Consider the following 15,180-nt stretch of genomic DNA (forward strand, 5'->3'; position numbering starts at 1 on the left):
GTTTGATTACACATCAACAGTCCTTTGTTGTCATACTTTCCAAGTATCAGTCTGAATTCATAACCTCCAAGTGTAGTAAGCAAATACTGATGCCAGATCGATAGAAACTGTTCATTAATTTTAATTTGGACAACAAGGATTAAACCAATGTTAAAATGACATCAAATCCAAGGCCTGGCTGGTCAAGCCAACCAACTAGTAAGAGTCAGGGAATGAGAGACAAATGGAAGGAAACGGGGTAAAAGAAAAGTAGCTATCAACTCAAGTCACCCTCGATATAAGGATTCACAGATGCGGGAGACCAAAGTTACAAAAAAAATATTTCTTCTAAAATTAAAAAAAGGCTTTTGCCATGAAAATGATGGGTATAATCTATGTACATCATTCTCAGTTCATGTATGCATACAAAAAAAATCCACATCACAAGATGCTTGTGTTCAAGTATATTCACCATCTTCATCTCCATGATTTAGCATTCTCATCTTTCCATTATTTTGAAATAAAATGTCCTTCAAAATAAAAAAAATGCAGAAAACCACATTTTATGTCCTACCAATACATATATACTGTATAAATACATACATAAATATATTTTACATACAACAGCCATAAATTTGAAAAGGGGATATACAGAGCAAAGGGGAGGGGGGTGGTGGTAGTGTGTGTGTTTTAGCTTGTGTTGTAAATCGTTTGTCCCTCTATGATCTTGTCAGTCAGATATACTGGTGTGGTGCACGCACACATCACAGGTGTAGTCGTTCTCAGTTGGCCCAGTAAGGGGAGCTGCCGTAGCCCGACTTGTTGACTTGGCTCTTCTGCTGCAGGCTACTGGACTGGCCGCGCTGGCTCGGACCACCCTGAACATCAAACATAAATAAACAGGTAAACATCCCAAAACAGATAAACATGTATGAAGTGACAAAGATGAAACCCAGGAGACTGCTGGGAAGTATCTGTACCTGTCCATCCTGAGCAAGATGGTGGTGCAGCAGCTGTGAGTGTGGTTGCTGGTGAGGCAAGATGTGGAGGAATGGGGCAGGTGCATAGCCTCCAGGAGCTGCTCCAGGGTTCAGAGGCCCTGGACCCCCCAGCGCTGATGGCAGAGTGAAGGGAGGAGGGGTTCCTGCATGGAAACCCTGCTTATCAAAAGACTGCAGATAGAGAAGAGATGATTTATTAGTAAAGGCACAAACAGCACAGCAACACAACAGGGTGGGTGTGCAGCTGACATTTGTCACCTGGGTCTTATTGTAAACACTTCCACTGATGTCTGGCACACCGGAGTTACTGGATGTCACTGAGACCCCTGGTAGAAAAACAGTACAATTAAAACTTGGACTTTAAAAATTCAAATTAGCAACAGTGTCTTTTCTTTGTACCTTTCCCGGGGCCAGTAGCAGCAGATTTGGCTTGTGCCTGTGAAGAGGAGTTGTACCCTTTACTGTATTCCACTCCCGCCGGCCCTGCTGTCAGCTCTTCGTACCCTGGAAAAGAAAACATCTTGTCTCATCTTGTCAAACAAATCACAGTAACAACCCTGCTCGAATTGCCAGTGCTGACAGGCATTGGCATCGGTTTTTAGGAACCTGAGCTGAAGGTGTGCTGGCCATAGCCGCTGGGCTGCTGCTGTGTCTGCTGCTGGAAGGGGCTAGCCGAAGGGTTTCCCAGGCCGAGGCCCATGCTGTGCTGCTTGGCCGAAGCTGGTCCTGGCCCTCCAGGAGGAACAAACATGGTGGGGCCATATTGGAAGGTAGCAGCACTAGGTACGGCACCGGGCACTCCAGGGTAGTAAGGCAGGCCTGTGTAGCTGTAGCCTGGCGGCAGAAAGGCCTGCTGACTGCTGTGGTGCTGTGGCTGGCCCTGGGGCTGAGGCTGGGCCTGAGGAGGCTGAGGCTGCGCCTGGTTCTGTCCTTGGCTCTGAGCCTGGGGAGGCTGCGGCGCCGCAAGGCTTGTGGGGGGAGCTGGGGAGGTGGAGTCATTCCTGCCAAACTTTGTGACTTCACCTAGCAAAAACAGGAGAGAAGTCAAGTGAGAATAAACACCGGATTTTAGGATTTCAGCCAAGAGTTAAGGTGCTTTACCTGAGTAAGGGTTGTTGGCAAGGCTCCCGTCTCTGCCGGAAAGAGTTGCTGCGGGGCCAGGGAATGTTATTCCATAGTAATCCTGCAAAGAGGGCTAAAGGAAGAGAAGAGGATCAGGAGAGGATCCACGACAACCTAAAAATCTGAACAAGCACTAAAGAGATGACAAACAAAGAGTTGTCCCACAAGCGTAACAATTCATCTCACCATTGGCAGTCTCGACTGGAGCATATGCAGGTCCTCATAGCCATAGATCTGCTGTGAGGCACAAAAAACAAGAAGGCTCAGTCACACATCCTACAGAATACTGCATGTGTAAATACAAAAGCCCAAGCACACAAAAGTGACTCTGGATCTTAGAAGGTCTACTTACTGGGTAAGCAGGTAGCAGCCCCCCCGGGCCCATAATGTACTGGTTGGGCAGTAGAGGAGGCACACCCTGGGACAGGTTAGGAGGAGCTTTACCTGTCAATACAATAACACACATTTACTTTAATGTACATCTAAGGGCTCCAATTAGAGCCACTTAAAAAGGTGGTATCATGGAGCCAGTGGTATAGGTGAAAACAATGCCCTTAATGCATTACCAGTGGAGGAGGAGAGCAGGGGTGTAGTCCTTGGAGCAGAGAGGTTGGATGTGGCAGTAGCTCCATTGGAGCCAAGTCCCAGTACTGTACTGCTGGTGGCGGTAGCAGCTGAGTGAAGTCCGCTCGTACCAGCAATACCGCCAACTGTGCTGCTCATGTTGTTGCCCATGCTGGGCATGTTGGACAGGTGGCTGATGCTGCTGCTACTGTTGCTGCTGTTGTGGGCTGAGTGGAGTGCTGAGGCTGTGGGTTGGGATGACGTGTAAGAGCCAGATGAGGGAGCCAGAGAGCTCACATTGCTGCTGTCAACACTGGTGTACTGTAGACAAAGAAAAAAAAGAAGTGGCTTGAATTGAAGTAGTTCTATTCGATTTATTCTGCAGATTTCATTTCTTAAGGCATGCTGCCTATACTGGTTATTAAACTGGAGACACCCAGATGGCAGGGGGTCCTTTACCTAGGATCCCCTCCCCAAATAATCAAGACATTTATGCTTTTAAGCCTACTTTGGCTTTATTTTTATTAGGACTTTGGCACATCAGCCTGTTATAATTCCATGTTATTAAGCTGCAGAGGAAATCACACAGAGAACAAACAGGTACTTACAGTGTGAGAGCTGGAGCCCAGAGCTGAAACTGAGGAATGACTGCTGACATGACTGCAGAGGGAAGGCACAGTGGAATGTGTGATCATTAGCAAGTGTACAAGGAGGCACTACAAGTCAAGAGGTTGGTTTTTTGTTCGTTTGTTTTGTTGTTGTTTTTTTAAAGATGACACACTGAGAAAAAAAAAATCTTTCAACCATTTGGAAGAAACAGCAGGCAGATGGTAACGGGTACCCAAACAGTATGTATTCTCTTTCGGAGTAGGGAACACAAATGTCTAAATTAAAGCTATACTAAGTTACTGTGTGTGTAAGTGTGTCACCTGTTGAGTGAGTTGAGTTGGCTGACTGAGGGCAGGTCCGCTGCCAGGCCGGAGAGCGTGGTGGAGCTGTGTGGAGGCATGGTAGACGGTAAATGGGAGGAAGGAGCTGAGGCGCCGTTGGTGCTGATGTTCATAGAGGGTGACTCTGGTTTTGGTGTAGAAGAAGCTGATGAAGCTGAGATTGGGAGTACATAATCGTGTAAATAACCTGAATGAGCTTAGCCAAATGAAGAATGTTGACATTTGTAAAGAGCAACAAATATGCATTCAACTGACCAATTAATCAAAAGTAACTCACTGTCCAGAGCAGCAGAAGTCCTCACACCATTCAAACCGTTCTGGTGGTAAGAAAATATAGAGCAGCTGTGTTTTCATTCACTGATAACAGATAAGAACGTTTACAGCATCTACAAACACACTGTATCAACAAAACTTGAATTCAATTCAGAGTTGACATTATTTGGCAAGACAGTGGAAATCAACCCTAAACAAATTTATCATGTTTGACAGGAAGTTAGTATGAGACTGAGCAAATGACTCATGACCTGTAATTTCTGAGTGACACTGTTTTTACAACAGGAAGTAATACTGTCTGGTTGCGTTGATGACCAATGACCTCAAAGATAGAAAATGGTCAAAGATTAATTTATCCCCCCTCTCCATTCAAAGATTACCACCTTTGAGGACAGATTTTGTGAACTACTGCTCATTAGTCCCTTTTACTCACCATCACTGGCCCCGTGGCCTCTTTGTTCTGAGAAAATGCCAGTCTTGTGTGAGGGGGCATGGTCCCATCATAGCTCCCCCCCACCGTGGAGAAGGGAGATGAGGAAGGTACAGAGGCGGAGGTGGTTGAGGTTGTTGAAGAGGAGGAAGGAGTGTTGGTTGAGCTTGCGGTCCCTAACGATGAGGAGGTGAGACTCGGCAAAGCCACTGTGGAGGAGTGATAAACTGGCTCTGATGAGGAGAGGGGCAAAGACAGGGCCACCGAGAGAGGGCTGCCCAGTGACTCACTGCAAGGCACCAAAATGAAAAGTACAGATAGGTTGACAGTTTAAAACTTTATGTACCATTTTCCATTCTGAGTCATCTATGATTAAATCCATCTTTTACACAGTATCTGACATACACAGTGTTTTGGGGATACATCTTGTTAAATGCGTCGCTCTTGCATTGTTTTAGAAAGATTTAATAACTGATCAGAGGCGACACAGTACCTGAGCGGTTTAGAGTACAGGCTCGTCTGGCTCTGTGCCCCCGGTCCTGTTGCAGGTGGTGCTGAGGCAGGGGCCGACGCGGACTCCCTCGATGCTGCACTCACGCAATTATCCACGACTCCAAATTCTGGCAACGCCGATTCCGAGCCAAAGTCTAGCGCTCCAAACTGGAGGTTCAGTCCAGGAACATCTGCTGAGCCTGGCATCTCTACTGCAGTGGATGGGATCTTTCAGAAAGAAAGTGAAACAAGTTTTAGCACCTGGATATAAAGTGTGTAAAACTGATGACTTTGGTTTGACTCAAAATTAAAATTCTAATAATAACAGCACACTTAAGGATAAAAGAATAAAAATAAAACCCCATGCGGGCCATAAGGTTCGTGAGTAACTAAGTATTTATCTGAGAGCTTAAGGCCATTGCTATCTGTTTACCTTTGACGTGGGAGGTATCCTTCGTTTCTGGCCTTTGAGCTGTACCCGTTGCTGCTGTGTCGTGCTGTTGCCCTGAGGGTCCAGCCCTGCATTCGGGGCAAGAAGTTTAGCACCAGCAGGAGCCATCACCGGGCCTGCCTGTGCTGGAGTGCTGGTGTGTTGGGGAGCAGGCGAGGCTGAAGCAGATGGTGCTTGCTGTTGCGATTGTGGACTCGTCTGACGCGCCAAAGGCAAGGAGGGGCCCGTGTGCCTCTGAACCAGCTGACTCAGCACAAGAGAAGGCTCTGGCTGCAGACCAAACTCACCTGCGGATTCACAACAACCAGAAGGAGCCGGGAACAGATTTGAAATAAGTGAATATAAATGCTTATGTAATAAACAAAAAAGAAAAAAAAAGTGAGCACCACTTTTCCATTTGTACACCTACGGCTGTACTGTGAGGACAGTGAGGTGGTGTTGGATTCTGAAGTCTTCATGTCCCAGCTAGAGGAGGAGGGTGGAGGTACAGGTGCTCCCAGGCCTGGCAGTCGACCAATAGAAGTGTTGCTTCCTTGGCTACTGACAGGAGGGGTTGCCTGGGATGAGGAAAGCTGACCCAAGCCAGGACCCTTCAGCTGTTCCAGTATCTGAGCTCCAGGGCTGGCCTGAGTCCTTTTAGCCTGGCCCAAGTCCCCAAAACCAGCTCCCAGCACTGATGACTGGCACAGAAGAGGAGAAAACAGAGTCATCAATCTTTGTTTCTGGATCTCTGTACAACACATGGCAGATCAAAGACCATGTGACATGAGAAGGAGTGTAGAGTGTATTTTTACCAGAGCAGCATGTGCGTAGCTTGTGCTACTGGTGGCACTGCGGCTGTGGGGCTGCTGCTGGTGATGATGGGAGTTGGTAAAGACCAGACTCTGAGAGGAAGAAGAAGGTGGTTCTCTTGCTCCAACCACAGGCTTCTGCAGCAGAGAAGCGAGGTCCAGACTAACAGACAGAGTCCATTCAGCCAATTAGAAAATATATTACAGCAAAAAAAGAAGAAGAAGAAGAAGCAAAAATTTAATATAACATCTCTTAACAGGAAATTCTTGACCCCCCCGCCCAAGAAAAGTGTAAAATATAAAGTTACGCACCTTTGCCCAGGGGTGATGTGGTTCTCAGCAGCAGGTGCACATGAGGAGGTGAACACTTTGGTCTCTGAGAGCTGCAGAAGGACACAAAGACAGACACACAATTGTTACACCATCAAAACATACCTGCTACTACCAGTCTGTAATGTGTGACACTGTGTCAACTCACACTAACATCCTCACTCCAATCCTCTGCTGCCCAGTCTTCCAAAGTATTCCTCCAGGCAACTAGAGGACAACCAGTAATAAGTGAGAAGTGCAGACAGAATAAGCAGGTGTACAAGAAGCAGTATGCAAACTCTGATAGGGATAACGGTCCTGTCTGCTCTGTGGGCACACACCTGGATATATAAGCCATGAGCTGTTTGTATGTGAATGTGTGTTCTCCTGAGCTCACCTGTTCCATCTGTGCTGTTGTTGGTCGTTGTGTCCCAAACCTCTGTTTGTGTGGTCCCTGTCCGAGCCTCTGAGGTATAGTCAGCAGGATTGAAAGTCCTGGAGAAGATTTAAGGAGACAAATACTGAGACAGACACACAAACACACACACACACACAAAAAGTGGTTTTCTAGTAATAGAAGTAATAGAAAATACTGCCAGATGAGAATGTGCATAGTTACAGGGTTTTAAAAAACCTTAACAACAGGCTTTTTTCCCCCTCCTGGCTGCTTGGCCTTCAGATTTCTGTCAGAATGCATTTATCCTGTTAGTTTCTAAATGAAACATCTTCATTCTCATTGAAAACGTATTAATTTTCACCTAAAACTCTTAGAAGAATGAAACTGTGTGTGTGTGTGTGTGTGTGTGTGTGTGTGTGTGTGTGTGTGTGTGTGTGTGTGTGTGTGTGTGTGTGTGTGTTCGAGCATACCCCATCCCCTGGGCTGAAAACCTGCTTCCTGTTGGTGCTCTCCCTCGACCTCGAACTCCAGATCCTGTGTGATAGTCACACAAAGGTTAACAACTTACCCTCAAGTGTTCGCTATATTGACAGTGCTGTGTTGGTGCATCTGCTCACCTCTTCCACCTTTGACCCTCCGACCTCGATCCGAGCCTTTGTCCACTGGTGTCACCTCAACACCGTTCTCCTCTGGACGTGCTATGTATGTAGAAACAAAAAAGAAAAGTGACTAACATGAACAGTAGGACAAACAATACTGAAAATTGAAAAACTGAAGTTCCTTACCCTGTCGGCTCCGACTGGCCCCCTTGCCTTTGCGGTTGCCAGTGGCACGACCCTTGCTAGCCTCCCTTTCGCCCTTCTTCTCCCGGTTCTCCTTGTTCTCCTTGCTTTCTGATGGGCCTTCTTTCACCAAGGGCTTCTTCTTTCCCACTGTTTCCCATGAGGTCTGAACACAGAAAAGGATTTTTTTAATTAAACAATGACACCTTAAATAAACAGTACTGGATTAATAACATAATAATAATAATACATTTTATTTCAAAACACCCGAGCAAATAAGACAAGCATAAAAACAGGAAATGAACACAATAACAAAACAAAGTTTAAGAGCATGGAGAAGTTATACAGAGTAGGCTATCTTGAACAGGTGAGTTTTGAGGGTGGACTTAAAACGGGGGAAAGAAGTGATGTTTCTGAGGTCAGGGGGTAAGGAATTCCAAAGTTGAGAGGCAGAGCAACTAAAAGCCCTGCCCCCCATGGTAGTAATAAGACAAAAGGAAGGAACAGGAAGAAGAAGAGAAGAGGAGGATCTGAGGCACCGGGATGGGATGGAGACCTGTACCATATCAAAGAGATATGGTGGGGTAAAACAAGATACCAGCACTGAAGCATTCAAAAGCAGCTTTAATTTAAAAGGAAAAAGGAAAAAAACAAAACAAAACAAAAGATACTGAATAACATTTTATCTGTGATTGCAGCTGCAGACAGCAGCAATTATTATTGTGAATAAAATGTAGGGTATTTTACATCCTTTTCCAATGAGCTACTGATGGCAGACTGCCCAATTTAAAAGGTAACTCCTAGGTAGTGTTTTCAATTGAGGTTTTAGGTATTTTAACCAGCTCTTTAATCAGCTGCTTACAGCCCTCCTTCACCACCACTTAACTGAATTAGTAATCGCAATCCCCTCTTGTTCTTCCCGTCAAATGGAGTGCAGTTAGCGAGTGCTCCGGCTATGCCTGGTTAAACTGTTTGTTTACTTTTGAGTCACACATGCCTTCTTAGGTTGATTCTACTCAATGGTATGTTTTTGCTTCAAGTGATGAAACAAGTTTGTTGTTCCCACCTTTAGCGGGAACAGTTTTTTTCTTGAGTATTTTGCCAGAGCATTGTGCTTTGTTGGAAGTTACCAAAGTAGTTCCCTTTCTTACTAAAAGCCTCTCACTGTCAGACATGTTTGAGCTTGTCTGCTTGTCCATGCTGGGAAACCTAATTCACGGCGTCCTCATATCACTGGTACCGTGATATGGCACTTTTGTCGTATTATAGCAGATGATATGATATGCCACAGGCCTAATGGTAACCCAACATGAACTTGTGTATTTTGCTCCAAGACATGCCATGCCAGATATTAGAGGGCACTGAAAAACATGAAAAAGAAAGCTGCGATGTTGACGATTTTTGACCACCCCTATGCAGTGACGTGTAAATAAATACAATAAATACCAGAACAATTTTCCTTATTGTGAAACTACTCCTACAGCATAAGAAAAATGTTTCAGAAGCATCTCTTTCTTTATGACATAGTGAACAGTACAGGTTTCAGATTACGTAACAATGATAGCATTACAGTAGAGACTTCCAGGTAAGATGGAAAACCAGCTATTTGCTATTTTTGGGCTTCCATGAAAGCAAAAACAATACTGATAGTCGAGCCTGACAGTCTTTCCTCAACATCTGAGCCAGCTGGTATTTTTCAAATCTGCTGAGACGTTCAGACACAACACCCAAGTGCTTGCCAGGCATTTAGTGGCCTGTTTGACCTTGCGCTCGGAACAGAAGACCAAGAAAAATTTTGTACAACAGTTCATGATTTAAAAAAAAAAAAAGTCACACAAGTATTCACAGGGACACAGCGCAGCTTAGAGACTGATGTTAGTGGATATGTGCATATCTGACAGAGCTCAGATGACACTACTTAAATTCTATTTTAACCAATAAGGTTCTCTTCAAATCCAGAGCAATGGCTCACACTCCACTTTAAGAGTACATGAAAATTTGAAAGTGACAGTACTGAACATTTCACTATACAGCCTGAGTATACACAATGATAGCAGCTAGCAAACCCTGATGATGCCATTAAATGACACCAAAATGTTCATGTTTCATTTGTTTTAAAGTTTCAGCAACTTTTTCTCAATAAAAGAAAAAATATATACATCTCAAAAACCATCAAACAGAGGCTGTTATGAACAGTCAAAAGCAGATTAAAGGCTCTATATGTGTACTTTGCATTTATTCAGTTTATTTCACCTAAAGTTGTCATTTACCATGTCTGTGTTGCTCTCCAGGAGGAAGTTGATGGCTCTGCTGACATCCTCATTGCAATCATGGAGCGCAACCATGCACTCATCCTGGTTTTTCCCCGTCACTTCCATCAGCTTGGTTAAAAAAGAAAACATTAGAAAACAAGATTAGTAATGTCAAATGATAAAAACAAATTGCACAATGTAGATTAACGGAAGAACATGAAAACATAGCCTGATTCTCCCTAAGAGTCTGACATAAGCCCCACACAGTCTGACAACTACTTAAGGGTCACTAACCTGGTTAACTTTGCCCTCAAAGTCAGCATCATTCTTGTCATAGATCATCTGAGCAAGCCGGATCTGCTCAGCAGTAGCCTGTAACACAGAAACAATTGGACAGCTTTTACCAAGAGAAAAATGAGGAATAAAGTATGTGAAATATAAAGAGAATGAATTCAAATGTTTGTTTTGTTTTGAATTGTCTGAAATCACTTTATATTGTCACAATATAAAGTGCATGATTGTGAAGCTGCAATCAAAACAAAAGAAAATACTTTTCAGTACTGATCATCAGATAAATTGCTTGTCATGGTTGTGTTGGGGTTTGTTTTTTTTTGCTTTTTTTCCTCTTAAAATGTCAGCATTTCAAAGAACTGTGGTTTTAGGTATGCAGTGGCTCACCTGTATTTGTTTCTGTGGTTGTGATGTGTGAGCGGAAGCTGGCAGCGCTTTTTCCCGAGGGCTCCGGGCCTTGTCGCCGCCCAGCGAGCTCATCATATACAGTATATACAAAACTCTGTATGTACAAAATAGAAAAATCTGCAGAAGGAAAACACAACATGTGTTGATGAGTGAACGGAAAGGAAAATAACACTGCAGTTACTGTGTTGCTAGAATAGAGCGTCAGTGTTTGTTTTTATTTTTCTTGAATAAGTCCGAATGCCAAAAGTATGTGCTGTGGGTATACCTAAGCCTTATTGGACAAATATGAATACTCCCCTTATGGAGGCTGTAAGCCCCACAGTTGGCCTGGTGACGCAACAGCTTTGCTGAAAATCTGGGTCAAGGAGGGAAAGCAACCCAGTGTCCTCTTACAAACAGCACAGAACTCTGTGTGTGCGAGGCAGAACAAACACTACACACCCTGACCCCACACCCCTTGCTTTTCTAGACAGTTTAAAGCAAATTTGTTGTACACACTCCAAGCACCAAACTTCTGCAGTGAAATACTGAATTCTTCTCTATACTTCTATAGTCCTGTGCAATATAGATCTTGTTTTACATTGGCACCAGCTAACATGTTTTTAAAAGCACATAGTAAACAGTATCAGAATCACTTCCACAAGGAGGGCTTTATTTACCCATAAGCATACGGCCAATGTGACTTCTCAGTACTCTGTACTGCAACGTTTACCAGTGAATTTTCACTAGTGTCCATCATAAGGACGACTACAGATGTTCCCACTCTCCCACTTTGTTTTATGTCAGAGAACAATAGCAAGTGCCTGAATGACGTTTGCAAATACAAAGCTGCCATTGGCTACTGGACTGAACAAAGCTTAACGCACAAGGACGACCAAGCTTCAAAAGGAATTTTAGCTTTTAAAAAAGCAAGAAAAAATAAATATATTTCTGACTTTGGGAATATATGAAGTATATATAATAAAAATATTTAATAAAAAACTATATGATAAAAATATTACTACATCGCAATTACGGGTATCGACAGTCATGGCCACAAACGATAACAAAACAATAATCCACTAACAGTATTTCGCAATTCCTACTATATTTATGTTGGCAACCAGAAATATCAAATCAGAGACAAGTTCCACGAAGCCCCGTGTTTATACACATTAACTTATATCTGTTTACAAATGTCTAAATTATATTTATCTACAGGTTATTATTCCAGTAACGAAGGAAGCGGAGGGTTGTTTTGAACCAATGCTAACATTAGCCCGCTGCTGTTACTTATATTTCGAGTTTAACAATGAGACACTTTGGTAACGGCTAACATCCCATATCGCTCTTTGAAAAATAAATCAGATTCACGTAGCATCGTTTTAGATTGAATACTGACCGACTTTGTGCCTTTGGTGTTATGGTCCCCTTTGTCCTCGCTAGCAAGAACTGAAGTTAGCTACCAGCTTGCTAACGCTGAGACCGTAGCGTCGATAGTGAGCAAACGATGGAGTGGGATCGCGGATAGCTAACGATGCTATCTAAATCTGGTCCAAGTTGATAGCCAACGGCGGTCTAACTGGCTTCTTTAAGCTTTATAGGCATTTAAAGGTCCACACCGCCATGTTATGACAGTTGCCTTTAAACCAGACGTGCCGCAAACATGTAAACTAGACGCTAACCAAGCTAACAACAAAGGTACACGAAATCTAAAGCAAAGGCCTCGTAGCGAAGCACAATCCCATCCCGACATTGCTCGCCGGGAAACAAGACAACAGAAAAATTGCGAAAAAAACATCCTTCACAACCTCGAGAAAACGAAACAGAAAAGCCAGCGACCCGGTGCGTCACCAAAAAAAGACAACAAGCACGTAATTAAAATACCCGAAAACACACAAACCTGAGTTGAAAATCGCAAGAAAATATGTTTTTATTACCTGCTAACACGCTTCACTCGGCCAGCAGCAGACAGGATGATCACGTGACGCGTGGTGCCGCGGTGGATGCTCATCTCTCGTCTCCAGGTCACAACTAAACTTCTCAGGTTTTACCATCAGCGATGTCCAGCAAAAACGCAGATTTACTGGATTTTTAATCGTGGTGTGCTTTTTGAAGACGCACACAGTTACGTATATCAGATAATGCTATGATAATGTACATAAGTGCAATGATATTTGCCAATCGCCTACACGTTTGACATATTTGTTTATAAGGCATTAATCTCGCCAGAGTGTCAAGTTTACATTATTAAGCTATAACTGAGCGAAAGTGATCAAATGTAAGGCTGGATTTAAGGGCATAAAGCGTCTGCACTTTCACATTGCTTACATCTCTTGCCTGTGTTTCTTTGATTTTGATTTCTCTCCCTCACTTATTATCTGGAGAATTTTCAATTTGCCATTTTTCACAGAGTTAACGTCATCTCTCATTTTTCAGCTAATGTGGAGGCAGAATTCATCCATATGCGCATTTACGCACTGTGCCATGTACGCAAACTGTTCCTCTTTGCAATGGTGTCTTTTAAAGTTAGATTCAGACATCAATCTAGACATACTGTAGATCTTTTTGAGCTCCATTAATTACAGCATTTTGACAGACATTTCACTGCTGAATATTAGAAGAAGAAAGCAAACTACACGAGTGTGGTGTTTTGTACTGAGCTGTATGACTTCACTTATGTTCAATATGGAACGATTTTTGACTGAAAATCTTAAACAGTGCAAATCTTACAAATACACATGAGCTGTAAAAATAACTATTACTGGCACAGCAGGTATTTTGGTGGTTGGCCTTATTGTATGTGTAATTGTAAGAGTTTCCCTTTAACGGCACAGAAATTTGAGAGGAAAATATTTAAATGACTCACACAACCCTTATTTACTGGTTTGCTGCACACTGCCTAACACTCAATTTAACGCTGAAAGAAGCAGATGTTACTTTGTTTGTGATATTCGTCAAAGCTTGAGAGTTCATTTCTTTTTAATGAGAGGGGGAAATGTTATCAGAGTGCGTAATTGTGACAGGTTGATAGCTGTGAACACAGTGCTAAACCTTTGCTCTGTCCTGTAACACTTCACCTAATCCAAACGCTGAGTGTTTACAGCTGTCTCCCTTTCTGCCCTTCATTAATAATACCCGTAGGTTACTTTAGCCTGTTTACTTTAGTTCTCGCCTACTTTAATTCAGAATTCAAACGTGTATGCATGTCTCAGGAGTGCGCACAAAGAGCAATTTACATGTACTTTGTTGTTGTTGTCTGCTTTTTTTTTTTTTACTTCTCTCTGTCACACCCATAAATACCATGAATCCGTCAAAATATAGCAAATATGGCAAAGTTTGACTGTGTTAGTGTGTTGGATTAATGCATCACTCTTAAAATATGCAAAATTGACTTCATAAGTTCCATCAGCCTCACACAGCCTGTAGAAAAACAAGAGCATTGTGTATTTACGCACAGTAACAGGGGGCTCAGGATCTGAGGGTAAATAATCCCCCCCATATGAACATGTCCATTCTTCATTGGTGACTCTCTCAAGTTCCTCCTGATTTGACAGTCTTCTGGCATGGACCTTGGTCTTCAGTTCATCACACATATTCCTTATTTCTTGACGAGATTCCTAGTTCCAGACTGACTAAAGCATCTCCACACCATAATACTCCCACCATTGTGTTTCACTGTGGGGACGGTGTTCTTTGGGTTGCTTGCCCTTCTTTCTCTAAACATCAGCAGCATTTCTTTGGCCAAAGGACACACTTTATACTATGCATAATCTTTCTCTAGATTGACCTTAGCATACTTGAGTCTGGTTTGAAGGTGTCTCACCTGCAGAAGTGGAGTTTTTCTTGGTCTGCAACCTCGTAGTCCAGTCCTTTGCAGGGTTCTAGTGATGGTTTTCCTTAAAGCTACAATGCCTGACTTGGCTAAGTGACTCTGGAGTAAAGGTAAGAAAGATGCTAAAACTTGAAGTAAAACTTAATGTACAGTGAATAACTGGAATAAATGTCAAATATATATAGGAGCCTTTATTTCACAATCATAGCCAACAAATGAACAACCATTAGTGGCTCCTTTTAACTTTGTTTTTAATTTAGCTTTACTGTCTTGATGGAATTAACCATAGATGCACAATCATGATAACAATGGCAAACCATTGCCATACCTACCAGGACCATAGAGCGTTTGCTGCTGCTTCTTCAGTGGTGAAAAATAACTGTTTTGGCTTGGCTGGAGTCTGCTGGAGTATAAAACTGTGAAAATGAAAACTGTTGAATGCTGGAAAAACTGAAAAGCCAGCGCTCATGTATGAGGATTCTATAAAGCTTTGCCAATACTTCCAGGGTTAAGAGTCAAGTTACAGGAATAAGAACAAGCCAGCCATACTTGAGGCTTCTTTTGAATATTATAGTGAAATCTGCACAACAATCCAGTCTGGAATGGAAAACATCCATTTGCATCATCCTTCATCATCTCTGCCTGCTTTACTACATGTTTTTACTTAACCACCAACTGCAACCTAGATAATGTCCTTTAACACTATCACAAGCAAACAAGTCTCTAACAGCTGACAAGAGTGCCACCTGGTGTGGTTCTTTGATGCAGTCCCCCATCGTTTTCTAGGTGTGACATTATTTCAATCACAGAGGCTCTTCTGCATACACTTTCCTGTTCTTGTACTTTCTTCATTTGCCATTTATCATGCCACAGA

General features: G+C 43.0%; 1 protein-coding gene across 2 annotated transcripts; it reads right to left on the minus strand.

The window, feature by feature from the left end:
* Positions 1-105: 105 nt before the first annotated feature.
* ubap2a (ubiquitin associated protein 2a) lies at positions 106-12,540 on the minus strand. 2 transcript variants are annotated; one of them, XM_026168544.2, is made up of 27 exons: positions 12,412-12,540; positions 10,472-10,609; positions 10,088-10,165; positions 9,812-9,922; positions 7,545-7,707; positions 7,377-7,457; positions 7,230-7,293; positions 6,760-6,857; positions 6,532-6,590; positions 6,366-6,436; positions 6,057-6,216; positions 5,672-5,942; positions 5,245-5,549; positions 4,813-5,039; positions 4,323-4,608; positions 3,894-3,933; positions 3,596-3,770; positions 3,275-3,326; positions 2,669-2,987; positions 2,455-2,546; positions 2,289-2,339; positions 2,082-2,175; positions 1,587-2,003; positions 1,380-1,484; positions 1,239-1,306; positions 960-1,151; positions 106-857 (listed from the first exon to the last, which is right to left on the minus strand). In XM_026168544.2, exons 2-27 carry the CDS (start codon positions 10,565-10,567, stop codon positions 762-764), a joined length of 3,771 nt encoding a protein of 1,256 aa, XP_026024329.2. In that variant the 5' UTR covers positions 10,568-10,609; positions 12,412-12,540; the 3' UTR covers positions 106-761. The 2 variants fall into 2 exon arrangements, with proteins under 2 accessions (XP_026024329.2, XP_026024330.2); XM_026168545.2 differs by lacking the exon at positions 12,412-12,540 and adding an exon at positions 11,874-12,250.
* Between the last annotated feature and the right edge of the window lie 2,640 nt (positions 12,541-15,180).

The sequence above is a fragment of the Astatotilapia calliptera genome, chromosome 5, assembly GCF_964374335.1.
Source record: "Astatotilapia calliptera chromosome 5, fAstCal68.1, whole genome shotgun sequence".
Lineage (NCBI taxonomy): Eukaryota > Metazoa > Chordata > Actinopteri > Cichliformes > Cichlidae > Astatotilapia > Astatotilapia calliptera.